The sequence below is a fragment of the Apteryx rowi genome, unplaced genomic scaffold (assembly GCF_003343035.1).
Source record: "Apteryx rowi isolate R43461 unplaced genomic scaffold, aptRow1 scaffold_446, whole genome shotgun sequence".
NCBI lineage: Eukaryota > Metazoa > Chordata > Aves > Apterygiformes > Apterygidae > Apteryx > Apteryx rowi.
In genome coordinates, this window is record NW_020450701.1 from 531,807 (window position 1) to 553,289 (window position 21,483).

Here is a 21,483-nt window from a genome sequence, read left to right on the forward strand (position 1 = left end):
ACTTCTCAAAAAAGCCACCATTTTTGAAGTTGTATCAGGTTACAGTATTTCTTTGTTCATCTCCCATGTGGCATTTCTAGTTTTTAATAGTTTATTGTTTACCACATGGAAGTAGTATATCTAGTACCTAATTAATCATTAGGTTCCAAGAAAGACCACTTCTATTTTGTCTATTAATTAAAAAGCCCAACAAAGCATAACATGATCGCTTTCGTTCACCCCCACCTATTAGCGAGATCTAACATTTTGAAATTAATAACCACCATTTATCTAAACTATTTTACAAAGTATGAATATCAACAGTCCTCTTACGCATGAGGGATTGTAGTTTTGAAAATATCCAGCATGCAATTGCAAGTCTTATCCCAGATTTCTAGGGTAAACTTTTCACCATTTAGGATGACAACATTCTCCAAACAGTTTGTACCAGACCGTGCTAGTTGTTCATTGTCTGGAAAAGACAAATAGTGCATTTGTTTATTCGCATTCAACATGGTAAAATGTTAGCATTGTTTAACATAAGTTGTTACAGTCTTACCTTGCTGCACACACCAGTACAGCTGTGCAAATATATCATCCAAAAGAACATCACTAAGTACTTCTAAATACTGTGTGAATACATCACATATTGCATAAAGTGCATGATTACAAGTAGTTGTCATCCATTCAGCTTTCTAGGAGGGGGGGAGGAAAAAAAGTAACAACATTGTGTAAGGTAAGACTTGAGCACTTTAATGTATTTCAACTTTTAGGACATTCCTCTCTGCATTTATACCGATATATATTTACGTAATTTGAATTGCTTTATTAACAGTCACTACCATCACCTAGATACTGACATGCAGCTCTGTTCTACAAACACCATCTGTGGACTGAAGAACAATCTAAAAAACACCAAACTTTGGAGATGCCCGCTTTTGCTGTGCTAACTGGGAGGTTAAAAAAAAGAAAGCAGGCAAAGAGTTATTCTTTGAGACCAGATTATGCGACTGACGAGTACCTATCACCATATGATACACTAAATTTGTTATTAAACTTAGTGCACACCCTAACTTAATAGTTTAACACCAACCTGTTTTGTGTCTTCTAAATATTTTCCAGAGAATTAAAATTTTAAAAATGAGACTTGCCCTTTTATAAAGTCAGACAGAGCTGCCCAAACAGCTGACAACTTTGATCAAACTTCTAATACTTCAATACTTTAATTTATACTTCAATGCTTTTAAGAAAAACTGACATTGTAGTCCCTGCAGCCTCAGAAACGTGGGCAGAGACTGTCTTGGTGAGGATGGGACATGAGGTTCTGCAGCTTTTCTAAAACCCATTTCTGTTTTGCTTCCTTGTCAGGACAGTATCTGTTTGGCAGGTCAAAAGGGTGCAAGGAAAGCACGTGGCTTTTTATGTTCAAGTCATGAAAAAGTTCTGAACTAGCAGTTTCTCAGCTCTTCCAAGTGTGACTTCACTTCTGATTATGAGTGTCATTCCATCAACCTTGTTGCCACAAAATGACTGTACAACAGATTCAAGACATGTCAATGCTGCAGTTCTGCTCACAAACCCTAATTTAAAAGATGCTGCACCTTGCGCTAGTCCATTGTTCATAGTGTAAACTACCTGTCGTTTTACACATATCGCTTGAAAAGAAAATGAGAAGAGTGACACTACTTTCAAGAGAATGCTTGAGAAGAGACTACTTTCAAGAGAATAAAGCAGAATAAGGCAGTTAAGGCCAGTGGCTAACCCTGCAAGTTGTGAAAATTTCTTTACATTACTTGGTAAGATAGAGTACTCATCAGCTTTTTTATTGTAACTATAAATCTCATGCAAATTCTTTCCCTCATATATATATATTTTTTTCTTCACCTCAGTCTGCTGTTCTGGCAGTTTCATGTTGTCAAATATCCTGAAGACAATTCGAAATAAATCTTGCCACCAGTGTTTTTCATAAGTATGGCCATATGTCTTCATTATCTCAAACATTACTGTTAGGCCCCTGAAGTGAAAAGAGAACAACATATGTGAAGAACTATAAAAACATATACAGTAGACCAAGTATGCCCAGCTAGAACTGGACTGTTAAAATTACTGTTAATAACATTATACATTGATCTGGTCAATAGGTATATCAATCACACTAATACACTAAAACTAAGTAGAATAATCAGTTTGTTTAAAAAGCACTTTCAAAAGTCACAGGCAGTACATAGAAAACAATTTTGACAACTGTGGTCATTTCAAATTAAAACACAAGTACAGCTCCTTTGAAAAGGACCACAAAACTAAACGAACAAGTATTTTTAGGTAAGTAAACAGAGCTCTAAAAATGAGTATTAATCTTCACTGACTATAGAGGGGGAGGGTCCTAGATGCATAGGTTACATATAGAGGTGTAAATTTAAGATTGTCTGTATCCAGTCTCTCATGTTTATCATTAAAACTACAACAGAACACACTTTACTGGGGGGGGGAGGAGAGTTCCAGCATTCAAGGAAAACAACCAGGTATTATGCAAAATCCAAGTACAGCTTTGCTTTTTCAACCCATTTCTGCAATCCACAACCAGTTAGTGGATCTTTGTATACAAAGTTTTAAAATCCTCAAAGTAAGTATGAGGGGGAAGATATGGGAAGGAAGGCTGGAAGGATCAGGGTTCAACTAAAACCAGAAAAAGATTCCAACAGAATTTTGTTGTTGGGGTCCACAAAAAAAACCAAACCAAAACAAAAARACAAAAAAAACAACCAACAAAAAAACCTACTCATCACACCACGCATTTTACATTTATTCAAACAACAAAAACAGAAATGTGATACAAGAGGCTTACTAGGTCAACTATGACAAATCACTAAACTGGAATGTTTAACAGGAGCATATGTCAAATATGAGTCAAATACCATATGTTTAAATATACTAACAAAAGGAATAGAAAGGATTAGAGTTGCTATTGGAAAAACACAGATTTGGATATTAATCCAATTTAATACCTTATTAAAAAAAAAGTTTTAGTGCATATTGTTTATTTACACTTGACCTACCATATCAAAATAATGTTTACTTGCTATGTGTCACCATAGTTAAGTTGACTTTTACATTTTACTGTGTTCTATGTATAAATTGCCATCCATCTCATCTGATACCAAGTGTAGAGCTGAGCTGTTGTAACTAATTTGCAACTTATATAATAAACAGAGAAGAGTTCATATATTTCAATTTACTTAAGTGTTAAGTTTTTATATCTTCATCATTATTCACCTTAAATAGCTGCTAAAAAAGGTTTGAATATTTAATTTTAAGAAAACCAAATACTTCTCTATTTAACATAAGGCAATTACAGCCTTTAGTATTTATTATAATGGAAGGTAACTTAAGAATTTTAAATGTAAAGAACGCAGACTTAATTTTTATATTTCAGCATCTGTTTAAAAGGTACTTTTAAAAAGTCTGCTCTTCCCACAGTGGTATCAGCTAAATTAAATATATAACTCATATAAAACTATATAATAATATAAACTCAATATATAACTTAGGCTGGTTACATTTACTGAGAGAGTTATTTCTCCTTTAAAAAAGTGTAAAGCAAGCCTTTTAAAATTTTAATTACAAATACTGATTGTTACCTGGTTCTTACATCTAATTTGCATCTATTGATGATACAGGACAGCTCAAATAAAATTGGGAACCATCCTCTCACCCACACTCTGTCTTCAGGAGCTACATTCATATCATCACTTGTGTATTCCTTGAAAGCCTTCAGAAGCAAACACAGGGTTATACAAAATAAATGAATGTGCACATCCCACCCTCAATCAGAAATGAGAGCTTCTTCAAAATAAAACATAAGTTGGATTGAAAATAATTACTTCTACTGTACTAGTGTTATAGCACAATACCTCAAGTGAGCTGGCAATCCAAGTAATAATATTGAGAAGATGAACTGTTATTCAAATTAATGCTTAGTACATTACAAAAAATGAACCTTGAAAATAATAAACTAGATGATGCATTCAAGCGTTAGTTTTTGCCTGCAGTTCAGTCTGAGTCTCTTATTCTGTTTGAAAGAAACAGCATTGAACATAACAATCTATCATAACTTTTTAAGGAGATTGAGTATTTTTACTTATGCCATTATGCATTTGCTAACAATGTTTCCGAGCAGAGAACAGACCCTGAGATGCTGAGTTTTAGCAATTCTGATGACAGTTAGCCACCAGATGAACTGGGGGAGGGGGGGGAAAAGAAAACAAAAAAACTGCGCTGATACTTTCAAAGCCCATGACATTTTATACCCCTGCTCCTTCTAAATAAAGTATATTCCTCGTTAATCTCTGAAACTTGAAGTGAAGCCAATAAGGCTGGCACAAGTAATTTTTCTCTTTATAAAAGCATTGTTGATTAAAGCACTTATAATTTAGTGAATACAGACTATACCTGAGGTCTATCAGATACGTATTTCGCACAGTGGCGAATGAGGCGGATCGCTTCCATACTGGTATCTGGAAATGCTGCATTGCAGGCAAATTCAGACAAGCACTTAACTGCATCCTGGAAAGAATCTATGGTTGCTGGGAAGTGTTTTTCAAATACAATTGCTGGGAGAAAAGTGTGGACAGAAAAAAAAAAGTCACGTTTACTAAGACAGCTTTAAAAAAAATCTATAAATTCTAATATGAAATGATTATAAGAGAAGTCATGACAGACTGGTTGATGGATTGGCCCTCTCAAATCCTTGAGTATTAACAAAGATTAAAACAAGACTGTTCAACAAAATTTCACCTACAGGGCATTCTATTTTGATAGTAAATAAGTGTCTAAAATTAATCAGGGTAGAATATAATTCAAAGGAGGGAAATTTTACAATTAAACAAGAAGAGAGCCTGGATGGCTTATTACAGCATTAAGTCTGTGTGATTATAGAGTTGAAGAGAACTAGCTAAAGCACTGAGTTTCATCTATAAAAGGTCTTCCCTCAGCAACACGGTCCTGTTGCCTTGATTTTAAATAGTTATATCTGAGGAATGAAACATTCTTAATCCCAAAGCTGAAAATGCTTTAGGAAGTAGCAGAGGCTGAGAGAGAATAAGAGATCCTTAACAGCACTTAAAGCTTGAGACCTAGATTATAATGGAGCAAAACCACAGTCCCACCTGTTCTGGCACTTTCTGCTAAACAAGGCCATAGACAAGCACAATTCAGAAGCGAGGAAAAGGATAAGCAAACAATGTAATAGTAAAATGATCACACAAAATTATTTCTGAAAAAAGAATTTCTTAAATGAAAATATATGCAGCAAGTAAACTAATGTAAGACTTGAGTGGCTTTACTTTAGAATACTTTAAATAATCAAAAATTTTAAAAGGCATAAAGGAAGATGGATGACAATGATCTTACTGAATTATCTTCATAAATATTTTCCCAGAGGATTGTTTGAAAAGTGTAAAATATGGGTTTTAAAGAAGTGAGGTTTACTACGCAGGCTATAGATTCAAAAGAAAAACAAAGCTTATCAGCATCCAGAGTCAGATACACTTCCATGATATCCGTGAATATCATCAATACTCACTGACAATGTGTCCTGTAGTCTGGAATGCAAGTTCCACTATACTTTCATCCTGATCCGAGGCAGCCAAATGAAATACCGAAAAAATATTTTTCCAGCCTGAGCGAATGTTAGCAGCTTGAGAATTTACCATCTGTGCAATACACCGTACAACCATGTCTCGAATGGTAGGAGACCTAAATTAAGATGATAACAAACAGTAATTGTTTAAACTAAATTACATAATCAATTAGAATAGTATATTTCTCCAGCAACTGATTTTACAAAAGCAATTTGAAACATTAATTTCAAAAGTTAGTGCTTATGAGCCCAAGCGATTCAGTTAATTGTATGTTATTACCTGTTTCTCTTCATTATATGTTCAAATGGTCTTAAGAAGTCCTTCTGGAATCGGAAATTAGCAAGTTCTCCCTTCTCCAAGAACTTCATTGATAATTGCCTTAATGAGTCTACTGCAAAAATAGCTACATCTTCATTGGGATTGCAGCCAACCTGATAACGTAAGTAGAAACTTGTAAGTTTGCTTTGGAATTCTACCTTATGGTTTCAGCCCAAGCTGCGTTTACATTTGATAATGGAGATCTGAACAGTACTGGAAAATTTTAAAAGATGAAAGAACAGCCAATTCCATAAACCACATTGTTACACTAATTCACCAAATTTTTAATCTCTAACGAACCCCAACTGTTTTCTATATTACATATTCTAGCATTTAAAGTTTCCTAAAAATAAACAAGCTGTCTAGAGAGACTTCGAAATGCTGTATTAAAAATACACGCCAAACATTTACATTATATATAGTCAATTCAGACTTAAACAGGAAACGATCTCATATCCCAAACTTCTCACAACACCCAAAAGAATGAGAACACATAACAACCTAAAGGCAGCCAGTTTTACACAGGCCATGATAAATAACTTAAATAATGTATACCCCTGCTTTTACATTTAATATATTGTGCACCTTTGCTTTTTCATAGGCCTTTCAACTTTAAGGTTATTTTTCTGTTTTAAAGTACTTATACAGAAAGATAGAAAAATCAGCATAATTCAGATGTGCGCAAGTTTGTGGGTTTTTTGGTTTTTTTTTTTTTTTTTACAAATGCATCAAACAACTCTCTAAATAAAATTTATTTGCATTAATAATTCAAGCAGTATAATGATTAACAGGGATACCTTATTAAAATGATCTCCAATAACTTCCCAGATTCTAGACCACTGTAGCCTTATTCGACCCATGTTGTAGTAAGAAATCTCTACTATCTTCTGCAGACTAAACATTCGAGGGTGGGTAGCAGACAGCAGTTCATCCATAGATACAGCACAAAGCCAGCGGACAAAATCCACTGTTAAATGATCACAGAATTTAATTTAATATTTTTTCAAAGTCATCACAAAGCTGTTTTGTAGTTCACAGAGAAAAAGATAAAACTTACCAATAGCATTTCCATCCAACCTTGTAGATCCTGTAAATATTCTGTAAAGTGCAGTTTAAGAGATTGTTACACTTTCTAAAAAAATGCATCCATTAAAAATTTTTAAATGCATAGTGTGTATCTTTATAAACCCCCAGCTACTTTATTTATTCAGAAACGATTAATAATCATGGCAAAAAGTGAGCATGGTAAAAAAGCAGAAAGATTTCAATCATTTCAAATATTTAAAATTACTCCCATATGTATGTCTGGAGACTGGGCATGAGCACTGTTTGCAGTACTATCCACCCATCAATGACTGATGAATAATATAAGTACCTTGTAAACTGTTCAGCCCTGCTCCAAATACAGAAGTCTAACCACTCCAGAGCCCATGATTTGTATTTGCCATAACAAATAGATACCTGAAACACTTCCCATTGTGAAACAGGGAGAAACACTGCAAACCTAAAGAGCTATCATGTGTTTGACATTAAGTCTCCAGGTAGTTTGATGTGATTTTACTATAAAGCAACTTTTACCGAACTGACATCAATCCTGCTGCCTATGCTCAAACCATGGAAACACTTGTAGGCTTGCAGAACGATACCACTTTGTACTGTGCCTGTCAGCTTTGGCAGCCATTTGGACCAAGGTGCTCTCTGACTTCTTACATGCTGAGGGAGCAAGATCCATTAAAATTCTTGTCTAATCAGTATTGTAAGATATAAACTAAAAATTTTTATATGTATTATGCCTGATCATTTCCAGTTAGCATGAATACGATTCACAGAAAGAAAGATGGGAACAATAATTTTGGAAATTTCAGACTCCATCCACATAGCCTGGAGGAGAGAAAGGAATTGCTAACTACATTTAGAAGTGGGTCCGTCAATAATGCTCCCTGTACAAACGTAAAACAAGATTTGCCATGTTTTATATATAGCAAATCAAGATACACCAGATGGTACCGTCTTCATTTTTGCAACTCTCCTGTAATGATTTTATATCACTAAAAAGGCTTCTTGTCTAATTTTCCTACTCTTCCTTACTGCAAACAATCTCTGCTCCTTAAAGAAAAAAAAAAAACCACCACAAAACAATAACAGAACAACCCCCCACAACAGCACTTTAATATAGTAGCATTTATAGAATAGTGATTCCAAATACTCATATAACTAAATTTCCTATCATTAGGGCACGGTGTTCAAACACTGTTTTAAAAGTCTGAGATGCAAACAGCAAATGTAATACAATACCTGTCTACAGCAACGACAACACTTTGGGAGCTAGTTTCACCAATGGATTCCTGAATACTTGCTATCTGCTTCCAATCCACATTTCCACCAACTACAGAGAACAAAGTTTGAAAAAGGCATAAGGGATAACAGAGAAAGGGGAGGGGAGAAAGAGGAAGGGAACTCATGTCACTACCTGTATAACTGAATATATATTTAATTCACAATAAGAGCGGTACACTGTTAATATCCCATGCATGAGTAGGGCATCTCAGTGAATAGCTGTATGCTGCACCAAGTCCTCTAAATTCTCTGTCCCCATATATCTATATTATTCCCAGAAGAGAGTTCACATTTGGAGCTACTGTATGACTAGATAAAGGAGAGAAAATTTCAGCAGCATAAGGGGAGCCTCTTTCCATCTTTAAATGGATCTTTGGCAATTCTGCTACTGAAAATAAATAACAAAGGATAGGGAATACTGCACGAAGGAGAATTTTTCACACATTATTAGCAGCAACTGAGTAAAGCCATCCTGGTAAGTTTTCTTTTTAATCATTCATAGAGAAAAGTTTCCACCAGAACTTCATCTTAAAGCTACTTCTGAAGTACAGCAAAATTACCACTTAAAAATAATGAGGGGAAAAAAGTAAATAAAAATGGAAATATTTGTTTTGGAAGCTAGAAACTGTACCCCACAACTGAAAAAGCTCGTATTAGGAAATTCCTAACTCCCCAGTGAGCAACTTTCTGAAAGTCATGGTAACCTCTTCCCTAAAAACAGGACAAAATAGAACATTTTACAATCTAATGATTTTAGGTAATTCTACCTACCCTGTATTTAGTTTTTCTGTTCACCTTTATCTTTGCGATAGGCTGTCTAAGAATAGTCAAAGAAAGCCAGCAGTTTTATTCTTAAAGCCTTGCAGAGACAGAAGAATTGTTACGGTGTCAGATTAGCTCCCCAAAGTCTGCCACCACGTCTTGTTATGCTCCGCACTCCGAGCGGGGCTGGAGACGACTGGCTGATCTAGGTAACCGACCCATCTGAAGTATTTTTCTAGGGTATTTGTGGAGTATCCTTGCCATACATATAAAACCTTACACTAGTGTTGCAGCAACTTGTAACACTGTTGGGTTTGATCAAAACTTCTCTTTTAAGCATACAATCTGCTAGGATCAATTAGCTTGAATCTACGTAATGTGTCAGCTAAGAAACCCATCTCATGAGAAGCTATGTGAGAGCTGAATTGGAAGGGGTATTTTCAAGAAGTCACATAACCCTAACCACCTCTGCCAGTTTGCATGAGGACTTCTTGTCACTGTAGGATTTATGGTGAATGCTGGAAAGCCTAAAGAGACAGCAGATAGTTTGGATATGAATTTATATTCCAACAGTTATGAGATATTTCACCAGCAAACACAGTCACCTACAGAATTCTGCTTTGTGAAAAATTGCTTCATCCGATACCCATTGGCCAAAGAGGATTTCTGGTTACTGAAACACTACGCTCTGCATACTACTTGCTCACAGCAGCGGCTTTTGTCCTCCAAACTGATGAATAGAAATGAGAGTAGAAGAAAGTTAAACTTCCCAGTTACAACTCTGAGCAAAACATTCTGATCAAAGCAACAAAGGAACAGATGTTTATTCCTTTACTTTTAAAACACAAGTGTCTGTGATATCTCTAATTTCCAAGCAGAACAGAAATGCTCCACAGCAAGGAGATGATGCAAGAGTGATGAAGACATTCAAATCATGCCTGTCAAGTGCACACCTTAATCCCTGTTCAGGCAGTAAATAAGCAATATTTTATTTTTATTTTTTTAAAGGAACAAACAGCTATTTCAGCATGAAGCTGTGAATGCTGCAAAAAATTAGACTGCTTATGCATATGCCTAATTTTGTAAGTTTGTCTGAAAGATGAGACTTCTGCATCACCAGACTGCAAATTCACTTACTCTAATCAAGCAACTATTTTCCTGAAAAATGTATGTCTGTATATATGGGTACATACAGTACAGGTTCTTCACAGCAACATAGTTTTATAGGAAGACTGCTAGAAAGCTGTAGTTCCCAAAGATACTTCAGAGTGACTGTAAAAAGAAAATTAAAATGTCTGCATCATGAGAAAACAAAAAAACTAAAAGGAAGAGTTATGTATTTGGGTTGTATGCATCAAGAAATGTATGATTAATGGTCTTTGTAGGGCCTAAAATAGCATGCTGTATATCCCAGTAAAAAACAAGAGCTCAAGAAACCAAGATAGCTAGAACTAGAAAGATTTCAATTCAATTCAATTCAAAAAAAAAAAGTGATGCAGTAACTGATTTACGGAGAAGAGTAAAAACACCCAAAAAGCTGAGAAAGGGGCTCTGTTAAAACATAGTCATTAAGCGTATGAAAACTAAATTCCAGTGAGTTAGGCATTTTCCTATAGTATTACAATGAAATTATTAAAAAAGAGAAAATAGTTAAATTTTCATGTGTTCCCTGTAACAAGCTTTCCAGAATTTCAGTTCAGAGAGAAATATTTTCATGCATTTAGACATAGGCTGTTTTCCTTAAAAATGTAATTGGCAGGGAAAAAAGATCTTTATGAGCTGGATCTACACCAGCGTCTAACAAATATGATTTAGAGACACCTGACTACCAGTTTACATTCTTAAGCTATTAACACTTAAAATTTTTAAAGGCTAGTCACTTCAGCACAGAGGAACTGCCAGCATTTGGAAATAGCACAGCTGAATAGGTCACTGGGGAACGCTAAAATCGTGAATACATATTAAGGAGCAGGAGCATCTCAGTATGAGAGATGTTGGCAGATGCATTAATTGCCAAGGTTTCCCTTCAGCACCCCCTGGTGAGGTGCGGAGAACATATGGAGGCAGGCCAAAGGAGAGCACCACAGGGAGAAAAGGATTGACTGCAAGCTAAGAAAAACTATGAGGAGGACACAAAGCCAGACAGCAAGGCCTGCTTGAGGGCTAAGGTCAGGTAAGCTAGTAAAATAATCATAATTACTCCAAAAATGTTGCATAAAGACAAAGCTCAAGGGAACACAAAGTTTCTGCTCAACTGTGGTTAAAGGTGTTCGAAGCATCATACTAAAACCGACACTTTCTAACAATCAAATGTGGTGATACTCCCTTGACTCTTCCACAGTTTCCTCATATCCTACGCCTGTATGTCTGTAACTGTACCTATAAAAACACAACCTTGAAATTAAGATAGGACCTTGATACTTTTCTGGGGGGATCACAGGAAAGTAAATTGACTGAAGTTTTATTTTTAAAGAGGTGTTCTAATGTCTAGTTTTACCAGAAGTGTTACATGTTTATAGAATTACACGTTTTTTACTAACTAGATAATTCTAAATAGTATACAAGTACATTAACTAGATCATATTCATTTTATCTAGTTCATTAGTGGTTTGACGCACCTATTTCTCACAAACACCCATAACAGCATGTTTAATCTGCACATACTACCTTGCCTGTTAGGTAAAGCACTTGGGACACAAACTTTGCAATATTATTAAACCTGGTCATGTCATACTAGCATCAATGGATTCTAACTTAGTCAGCTATATTTTTAATAAAAATAAATATATGCATTTACTTCTTGGAAGTAAATAATTTATCCTTTTCTTACGTTCCTCATTCTCCCATCCTAGCAATAATGCTTAACATAATAAAAAGTATTCCAGAGATGTCTAACCAAACCATAACACACAAATGCAGACACAATTTTGAAAGGACTACTTTATGGTTACATTTCTGAACCTGATAGCCACTGACAATGCTAGGCGCAAAATTTTAATCAACTGTGCCTGCACAAAGCCAGTTGTTAAGTGAAGTAATTAATACCAAGATTACTTACCAAGTCCCAGCCCCGCAAATTCATCAGGTGCCTGATCTTTTGTTCCAGTAAAAGACCCTTCCCTGCCACGCACTGTTCCTGAGATGTAACGAGGTTTTACTCCAGTTCCTATTAACTGTGCCAACTCAAGTTGACTGATGCATTTCAGAATCTAATCCAGAGAGTAAAGCAGTTACTTGGCAACAAAAAGTAGTTTGAAACAGCAAAAAAAAATTCTTAAACATTCTTCTAATGGCACATCTTCAGAAATCAGAATTTTTTTTCTTTTAAACACTCAAGGTCAGAGAAGTGCTCTCAGGCTTCTGACTAAAACTGAAAGTGATTTAAACACAACAGTGTTTGTTTGTCACTACTTTATTTATTTATTTTAAACTTGGATATGTTTTCCTAATTTAACTGGGTGCATAATGTGCAATTTACCTAATGGATGTACAGAAGTATACTTGGCACGCTACCTAGGAAACACTGTGTGCATGCACAAACAGGCACACTAGTGTGCTCAAAATCAGTACACGCATTTTCTTAAAGTTTAAGAACAAATGACTCTTGTACCTCATGCCAGGAGTTTCCTAAATAGTTTCCATCCGTATGAGCCACTGTGATGAGTGTTTTAATGGTGTCAATATTCTTCTGTTTCATTTCAGTAATACCAGAGCTCACTGTAAGTAACGTAAATCTTGCTAATGCTTGGACATAGGCATCTCTTTCAAGCTACGAAAGGGAGAAAAAGTAAGGTTTGTCTTGTGTATAAGTATTTTCTTAGTTTCTTCCTTGTATTAGAATCAATCTGATCTTTTTCTTCTTTCAACAGAAGATTTCAACCTAATATCAACATCCACTCAGGAATCAGCCAATCACATTTTGCAGATCAGTATTACAAAGTTACCTAAACAGGAGTAATTCAGCTCACAAAAAAGCTTTACATGACAGTAGTTTGCAATAGCAGACGACTGAACTTGATGATCCAGGAAGTCCTTTCCACTGGCATGCTCCTATCTCAATGGCATATGTTTCAATGACAAACATAAATCAGAAAGACAGTTCTGAGTACCTAACAGTTTGATGAAGTACGTGTATCACCAAACTGATAAAATTAAGTCAATGCATGAGTGCTTTGCTTATGTCATCTCTACACCCTCGCTATTCAATAAGCCAAATTCCTTCCTTAAAAAACTATTTAAAAGATCTTGCTAGCAACCAAGAAAATATTGCAGACATTAAAATACTGAATGCTATAGCTCTATTACACAGAAAATCTTTTGTTTAGTGCACAAAGAAAATCACTGCATTAAATTTTAGTGATGATACTATTTATCTTCTCTTCATACAACTAAATTTCCAAAGCTTTCTACATAATGAAGATCTCCCTTTTTTCCTATAGTAAAACAGGGGATTAAAAAAAAAAAAAAAAAGTCAGGGTCCCTCCATTCAAGAACATAAAGTGTCAAGTCTGACAACCTAGAAGACATAGGTTGCTGGGTTTTGTTTAGTTGGATTTTTGGGGGGAACAGGATGTTGTTTCTGAAGGAAATGAATACTAAGTAGGAAAGCTAAAAGTCCCAAATATTTCTCCTCAGCTAAACTTTCTGTATTCTTCTACTACACCTGGACCTACTCTCAAAACAATGCCTTAGCAGATTCTACCTTCAAGTAGTTTTACCTTCTTCAAGTTGTCTGTGTTTTTTTGGCAACAGATTCTAAATTATATGTCTAAAAAGTTTATTTTACCAAACCCATAAAACTACTCAGCATGCATCTGAATTAACCTACACAGTTTGGAGCACCTCAGAAGCTTGTGAGATAACACTGTCGTGGGTGAGTAAACAGCAATTGACTTATAATCCAGGCAGATGAAATATATTAACAGGGCACAAAAAAGGGGTGTTCCGCATGTAGGTACCTGATATATATACATAGGGTATCTACATATCAAAGGAAAGTCCTCAGGTATCATACAAACCTATTACAAAGGTAAAAGGGAGATTACAGTTGAGCTCACAAGTGTTTTTTTTCTTGTCATGTATGACCCGAAGTTGATAAAGTCAAATCGTTGTAAATCAGAGAAATGGATGGCAACTATGAATTATTTTTAGCCATTTGGATGTTTAAGACTGTTTTGAAATTAAAAACATTGAGCACATAATAAAACCAGATACATATTTAATAAAAACAACCTCAAGAAAGAATGTCTGTTTCATAGAGAACACACAGATACCACACCAGAAAGCAACAACACAAGACAGACTCTTGCAGGACTAGATAGCACAGCTGCCATACTCAACCCCGGCTACCACTACAAGGCATGCTGGCAAGGGCACAGCAACTGAAGTATCAGCACAGAAAAAACGAAGTTTCATGTTGAGTGTACTAGACAAATAAGCTCTGGCGTCTGCAAGTCATACATCTTCCGTAAGAGAAAATGTCTTCTCTCCTATCAACAAGGGGTGTTACATTCCTCCACTGTCTCATACAGAGGAAGAAAAAGTAATTCATCGTTTTTCTAAGTCTTCAAAGTAGAAGAGGAGAACAACAATTAAGCAACGTGTCCATCAACCGGAAAGTGAAAACAGATGAGATATGCAAATTAAGTGTATCCTTTTGATGCCTATCTTGTTCCAGATGCTTAAAGACAAAAACCAGATTGTGCAACAGTCTCAGAGTAAAAGCATAAATAAGGAAAACCAGAATTTTTAACTGAGGGTTTTTTTTGGTAGTCAGAGGTGAGCATGCATAGTTAAAATTATATTGTGTGCTTAGGGAACTTTCATAAAACTGAAAGCCAGCACTTCACTTCGTTATCTCTCAACGTGCATAAACTAGTGTTAACTGTTCTTAGACACTGATCTTAACCTTGTATATGTTTACTCAATCAAACAGGAAAGTTGCCAGCACCAGTTTGGCACAAGAGAAAACTGCTTCCAGAGAAGATCCTTAAGCTAGCTCAAACACGTGTTCTTGGAGCATGGTGATCTTACAGCAAGTATCTCCTTCCCCTGCCCACCCCGGGCAGGCCGCTGCGGGACTGGGAGCTAACTCTGGCAGCTGCAGAAACTGATATTCCTACTGCTTTCACTTTTGCGATTCAGAAACAGAAATGACAGGAATGTCCATTTCTCTGAGCCAGGCAAGGCCTTGTTCATCAGACTTTTAAGGCAGTCTGCTTCAGGCCAGAAAAGAAGAAAAAACTGAAGGGGAAAGACAGAGGAAGGAGACCTTACATTATCTCAAAACTGCTTTTTTAAATCAGCTGTTATCAGAGCTCTGAATATGCCTTACCACATTAGTGATAAAAAATTATCTAATTTGCTAAATCAAAGTGCAAGGGGGGAGGGAACAGAAAGCATTCACTATAGTATCATAGTTCAAGCTATTTTGTTTGAAGTTATTCTAATAAAGGATTTTTTAAAATGTTTTCAGTATGCACATGACATAATGCAATGGCAAACACAAATTCTTCCCTCCATGTCTTCACTTGTGCTTACAAAGGGTTTATGGCAGACCAGTACTCCATTTATTAACTAATGGTTTACAATAAAAGAATATTCACTAGCTATGAGATTAAAGTGGAAGGGGAACGGGGGGACTCAAGACAAACAAACCAAAACCAGCACAGCGATGCCCAGGTTTAATGGGCATTATCTCCCAGAGCCAGTCTGGAATACTGGTCATTGTGCTTAATGCAAGATGCATTAATGCGCTGTATCAGAAATGACATTTCCAGTGACATAAAGGTTAAAATGGTATCCAATTATACAAGTATTAGAATAGTATCATTTCTCTGAAGTTGAAGACAATATTTCAAACAGTTCATAGAGATATTATTTAATTCTGAAATAGGATAGAAAGACTCATTTTAAGAAACATCATTTAAAATAACAAAGCTAAAAAGGAAAGTACTTTGACAAAAAATAGTCACTTGTGGGGAAATGAAAATCCAATATATTAGCATGACAGAACTTACTACAAAAATTAAAACGTCACTATTTAAAACTGAAAAATTTCAGTCAAAAAAATGAGACAAAGCAGTAATCCTGGAACTAGGCAGCCTCTTAGTATTGCAATGCATAGCTTCAGCAACGAGAGAACCGACTCCGAAAACCATACTAACGCTATGCTTGTACATAAATCACAGTATTGTCACAATCATAGTTTTTTATATTACCTGAATGTTGAAAATGCAAGCAATCCTGATAGCACATCGTATACCTTCCAAGCAAAGAGAAGCAACTTCTGTATCATCACAGTCCTGCAGACCCACACTGAATGCAGCTAGGAAAGGTGTCCATGCCAACTACAACACATGCGAAATAAAGGTTACATTATCAACCGTTAGTATTTGAAGACAACGAATATTGTAAGTTTCAACATCTTTCTAAAATGTAAATTCAGTCCTCAACCAATATCATTAACTTTGATGTTACCTGTTGCAAAAAAGAAATGGCGAGAAGTGATATGAAACATACAACATAGGACACAAAGTAATGCAGATGGATGCTCCCCCAAAAACCACTCTCCTCCACCTGAAGCAACCAACCAAAACAACCATCTTCAGAGTGCTGAAAAACCCCCAAAGTTATGCCAGTCAGACATCTATTACAGTTTTAATATTACCTGGATAACATTTATCTGTGCCACAGGGATATTTTGCACAGTTAGAATAAAGGTGGAGTCAATAGTTGTGACAAGAACCAACATGTTCAATTCCAAAGTGGACAATACTTTTCATCTTAAAGGAACCTACATACTCAGTATGTCCTGACAATACAGGAAAAAGAATAAATGATGTTGCCCTATTGTACCACGCTTTTACTAATCTAGGTGAAACCACTACAAGACAGTAACAATACAAGACAAGCTACCATTCTTTCCCCGACCTCTCTACTCTGATTTTGTCGTTCTTGGTTCTCCATCTTTTTGCGTCCAAACCCATGGCTGAAGTTCCCCATGCCGCTTGCCTTAAGAGGGACTGAGAGGGAGTAATATGCTCAACTAAATAAAAGCTATTGCAGAAGAGCTCACATGGTCCTGTCCTTGTGGTCAAGGCTCCCTCTCCCACAGGCAGAAAAACTGATCAGAAGATGCAGAGGATCCTACCATAATTACACGTGGTTGTGTGGTGGACATTCATAAGCTGGAGGAAACCCCAGGGCATCCAGAAGAGTTTTAGAAGTAACTACCTGAAATCACCCCAGGTGCTATACACAGTTGATAGGAACAGCAGGCAGCAACAGACTTCACACTTACTTTCATATCAAAGCGATGCAACACAGCTTGGTTTCATTTAAGCCAGCAATTTCAAAAGCAACTACTTCAGAAAAGTATTCAAAACTTCAATACACCAAACCACAACTCTGGGAGATAATTAGAGAAACCAGACAAACTGCTAGATCCAGGACTTCACTCCCTTTTTAGGAGGATTTCATTGTTTTATTTTTCATTTCTACAAACTAATCTTAAAATCTCAAAATCAAAATTCTTTCTTCTGTAACAAACTATTTTGAGATCTGTACAGTATGCTTTATGATTAGATTTAGGCTATTATTTATAATAGACTGTTTTGTCATTAAATGTCATTTCATCATTAAAATTAATCCTCTAAAGTAAACATGCTGATTCAAGGTGCTTAGATTTGGCATACAGTGAATTTTTGTTCTGTTTTTATAATTTAGCAAATCTACTTGTAACGATAAATTTCACTCTGGCATCAATAGGTAAAGGCTATACCTACAGATTCATAAAGTTTTCCTGAAATTGCAATAAAACAGTCAATATGAAATTTAATATTCTTTACTTTCACAGTTCTCACTTTTTTTTGAGAAGAGAGATCTCTGCTCAACAGATCACATTATCAGTACTTAAATTAGTTTATGAACACCTTAAAGCAAGAAGATTTGGAAGTCTTATGACCTCCACAAATGATATAGAGGCTGGTAATTTACACAGATGCTTCATTTTGCACTTCTTTTGAAAAAAAAAGTATTTTGCAGACATACTTTTCAGATATTAGAGGCTAGGAATGTCAGAGTAATAAGGTTGGTATTTTATGGAAAAAAGTCTATGAATTTTACAGATGCCTGTATTTGAATTTTTTTTATTTCAGCATTTAAGAAGTCAATAGAGAGAAATTATGTTCAGTGCACCTCTGCTAAGTGATACCCTGAAAGTAGATCCTAAATAAGAACTTGATTTAGCATTTTTCTGTACAAACGGAGTATTGATCTACTTTTACTAATAGGATGATAAACAACTTAAGAAATTTGCCTCACAGATAGCAATCTTACTCCTAGATCCCCACTGCCTCTTCAGTGAGGGCCTGGAGCTCAGTCTGATCTCACAGCAAGTCATTTCAGGGAACAATCTGTAACAGTAGTTTTCTGGAATTTAACTCCCTGCAGCAGTTCACAAGAGTCAGATGAGCCCTGCCGGTGGCACAAGGACTGCAAATGAGAGCACATGGGAAAAGTACAAAATTTCTTTTCAGTGGCAGTTTACTGAAATTTAGTTAAGCCAAAGACCGTATCCAAAAGCATACTTGGATGTAGATCTCTATTGGACATACTCCGTACCTATAAATCTGAACTGCTTGCATGGAAAAGGCATTTGTGTTGGAGATAGCTTGCACCTACGCAATGGTAAAGACAGGTGTTTAGAACAATGGTTTAATATAGGTTTAGCTATCTCCCCCAAAACTATATGGCCCTCCTAGCCTTTTTTGAAATATTAATTTGCAATTCTATTTGCAATAGGCACGATTAGCCAAAAGTTTACTTGCCCCCCCAAAATGCAATGAAGTAATCTCCTTCAGGAGCAGGAGACATTCAAACACCAAGATGAGTCATTTCTCACTTTTATAAAACTGTTGTTTTAACTATGCCTGTATACCTGAAATAAAAATCTCTTCTTGCAAGTTTTTAATCACTCTTCACACTTTTCTCCCCCTGATATACCACTCATAACTCCTCCATTATATCAAGATTTCTTCTATCAGCATAGAAATTTCTTAAATCCAATGGTAAATGAAATTGGAGTAGAAGGCTCAAAGTTCTTTCTTTCCTGCTGCAAGTTAAATAATTGTAAAATAATCAAATGCGGTAGATACAAATCTTTCATATTTTCAACAAATCCTATCACAATCAGCATTTTGCATTATGGAGAAACTATGTAAAATTCTAGTTAAATACCTAAACACACAGCTCACCTTAAACATGGGTCTCACATGCTCCAGGTGTGTTGCACTAGTAAAAGGTGCCTGAACATGGCTCACCGCCTCCATAAGAGCTTTAGCTGTTTTAGCCATTTGTTCCATTTCCAAATTGTATAAGAGTCTTCTCTGCTTTTCACTAGCAACACCTGCAAACACATTTTTTTCTCTTTACATTTGTGCATCTTCAGCAGTGGTGTCTCCAGGAATATTGTACTTCAAAATTTTTTGTTATTTAAATGCCATACATCTTTTCCATTGTCATTATTTTCTGAAATTACGATACTAGCAAGATATTTTTATTAGAATATTGATACAAAAACTAACTCAAGGCAAACTTACATATGAAATGTAAACTATTTTTAATCCTACATGGAAGTTCAAAATTTGCACATAAAGCATTCCTTCTCCATCACCTCAACTGACAGCATAAATATCCAACATGATACATCCACTCAGCTAAACTCAAAAGCAAACAGAAGTTTTGTAGCAATTCATCTCCACAGAAAACAAGAATAAAAATAATCCTTTTCTCCAGCAGAGAGGACTACCTTATCACCATTTCAGTAATGGAACCTCCATCTCACCAAAAGAGAGAAACCCAAGTATAACAATTAACTTCTATAAAATTACAATGAAAACATTACATTAATTGAATGATTATTGAAAAATCAGATGGATTCTTTTTTCCAGATGCAAATTTCCTGTAAGCTATCTATTCATAAGGCTAACTTAGGCCTTACTTAAAAGTATACAAATTTAACTATGTTGGGAAGAAGCCAAGTCTCTCTCCAATGTTCTCTGTAGAAAACTAGAATTAAGAACACCTGAATCTTCACACTGTGCAAAACACAAAACTTTTTTTCTGATATTTGAGAGAAGAAAAGCTAATTTTAAAAGTGTAGTAAAATCAGGGCTCTGTAAACCAAATAAACCAAGATTTTTGGAGAAGTAAGAGGGCCTACTGGCAGAAAATACAATGGTCACCCTAAAAATAGAGGGCACAACCACTGTGTTTGTTCTGCACTGTGCCTATCAGCCACACTGTTAACTCAAAGCCCTCATATGTATTTACGGAGTTGGTCAACACCAAAACCTATTTTCTCTATGAGAAATGTACCAAATACTATGCATTCATAGGCATAGTGATGGGGAAACAAACAGTTGCATTTAATGCAGATTTGAAGGTCATGCATTTTTAAGTTAAAAGGAAAAAAAAAATGAAATAAAAAGTTAGGACTCATTTGGAGTTAGGTAAGCGGTGCTGGTTTGATTTTCTCTTATTTCAAACAGATAACAAAACTGAAGAGCCAACATTTTGGAAAAACCTACCACTGCAACTACTTACTTTGCTTACTGGATTTTGTGGGTATCGTTAATTCTTTTGTTTCTTTCATTGAAATCTTCTTTCCTGCTATTTCATTATAGATAGCAGACAAATATTCTTCAGGTAGATCTTTACTGTCATTGATACCTCTATTCATTTTAATATACTGTTCCTTTGTCATTTTATTCTTTACCTGAAATCCAGAAAGAAGCTATTAACATGAACAATTGACACAAGTTTTTAGCAGTTACAATGCTGTCTACAAAGCTGCCAAACAGATGAGAAGTTACCACAAAGAATGAACCTGCTGATTCAGAAGAAATTTAAGTAGCCTGTAAGACTACATTGTCAAATCTACAAAATCATGCAAGGCCAAATGGGAATTACACCACTCATAAGCATTCAAGTAGGATCTGCAGTTTAATTAGCCGTCAATTACAACAAATTGGAATTTGTGTTTTACTTTGTCATATAGTCTAGGCTATTTATTTTAAATACAAACCTATACACTTTTTCGAGATATTGTTTAAATGATTGATGATGGCTAATCATTACAACTTTGAATGCAATGCACTACAGGTATTTATCAAAACAGAGCTGCATTTTTTTTTTTTTTAAGGTGACTGAAATCAAGAGCAGATTTGTGTTAAAATCTATGGGTAAATAGTTACATAAGTTATGGCTCTGACTGTAGGTTAGATCACTACTGTGAGTGCTGTAATATGAAAGCAAATCCATACAATACCTACTCAGTACATGGTATGGAAATGATACCTTACAGAAATGTCTAACCAAAACAACTTAAAAACCTCAATACCCATGAAACACAATGCTATTACTTAAAAGGTGCGCAGATCTAAGC

The 21,483-nt window shown here is 35.5% G+C and overlaps 1 protein-coding gene across 5 annotated transcripts in view; it reads right to left on the bottom strand.

The window, feature by feature from the left end:
- Positions 1 to 21,483, bottom strand: part of ARFGEF1 (ADP ribosylation factor guanine nucleotide exchange factor 1) — a 99,728-nt gene that overhangs the window by 13,821 nt on the left and 64,424 nt on the right. For all 5 annotated transcript variants that reach the window (XM_026077057.1, XM_026077059.1, XM_026077058.1 and 2 more), the window contains 15 exons: positions 20,643 to 20,814; positions 19,292 to 19,443; positions 16,256 to 16,384; positions 12,646 to 12,804; positions 12,094 to 12,244; positions 8,232 to 8,322; positions 6,994 to 7,034; positions 6,734 to 6,903; positions 5,898 to 6,049; positions 5,561 to 5,733; positions 4,429 to 4,589; positions 3,618 to 3,748; positions 1,864 to 1,993; positions 539 to 674; positions 313 to 451 (listed from right to left, as the gene is read on the bottom strand). In XM_026077057.1, coding sequence (XP_025932842.1) covers positions 313 to 451; positions 539 to 674; positions 1,864 to 1,993; positions 3,618 to 3,748; positions 4,429 to 4,589; positions 5,561 to 5,733; positions 5,898 to 6,049; positions 6,734 to 6,903; positions 6,994 to 7,034; positions 8,232 to 8,322; positions 12,094 to 12,244; positions 12,646 to 12,804; positions 16,256 to 16,384; positions 19,292 to 19,443; positions 20,643 to 20,814 — 2,087 coding nt within the window. The remainder of the gene's footprint in view (positions 1 to 312; positions 452 to 538; positions 675 to 1,863; positions 1,994 to 3,617; positions 3,749 to 4,428; positions 4,590 to 5,560; positions 5,734 to 5,897; positions 6,050 to 6,733; positions 6,904 to 6,993; positions 7,035 to 8,231; positions 8,323 to 12,093; positions 12,245 to 12,645; positions 12,805 to 16,255; positions 16,385 to 19,291; positions 19,444 to 20,642; positions 20,815 to 21,483) is intronic.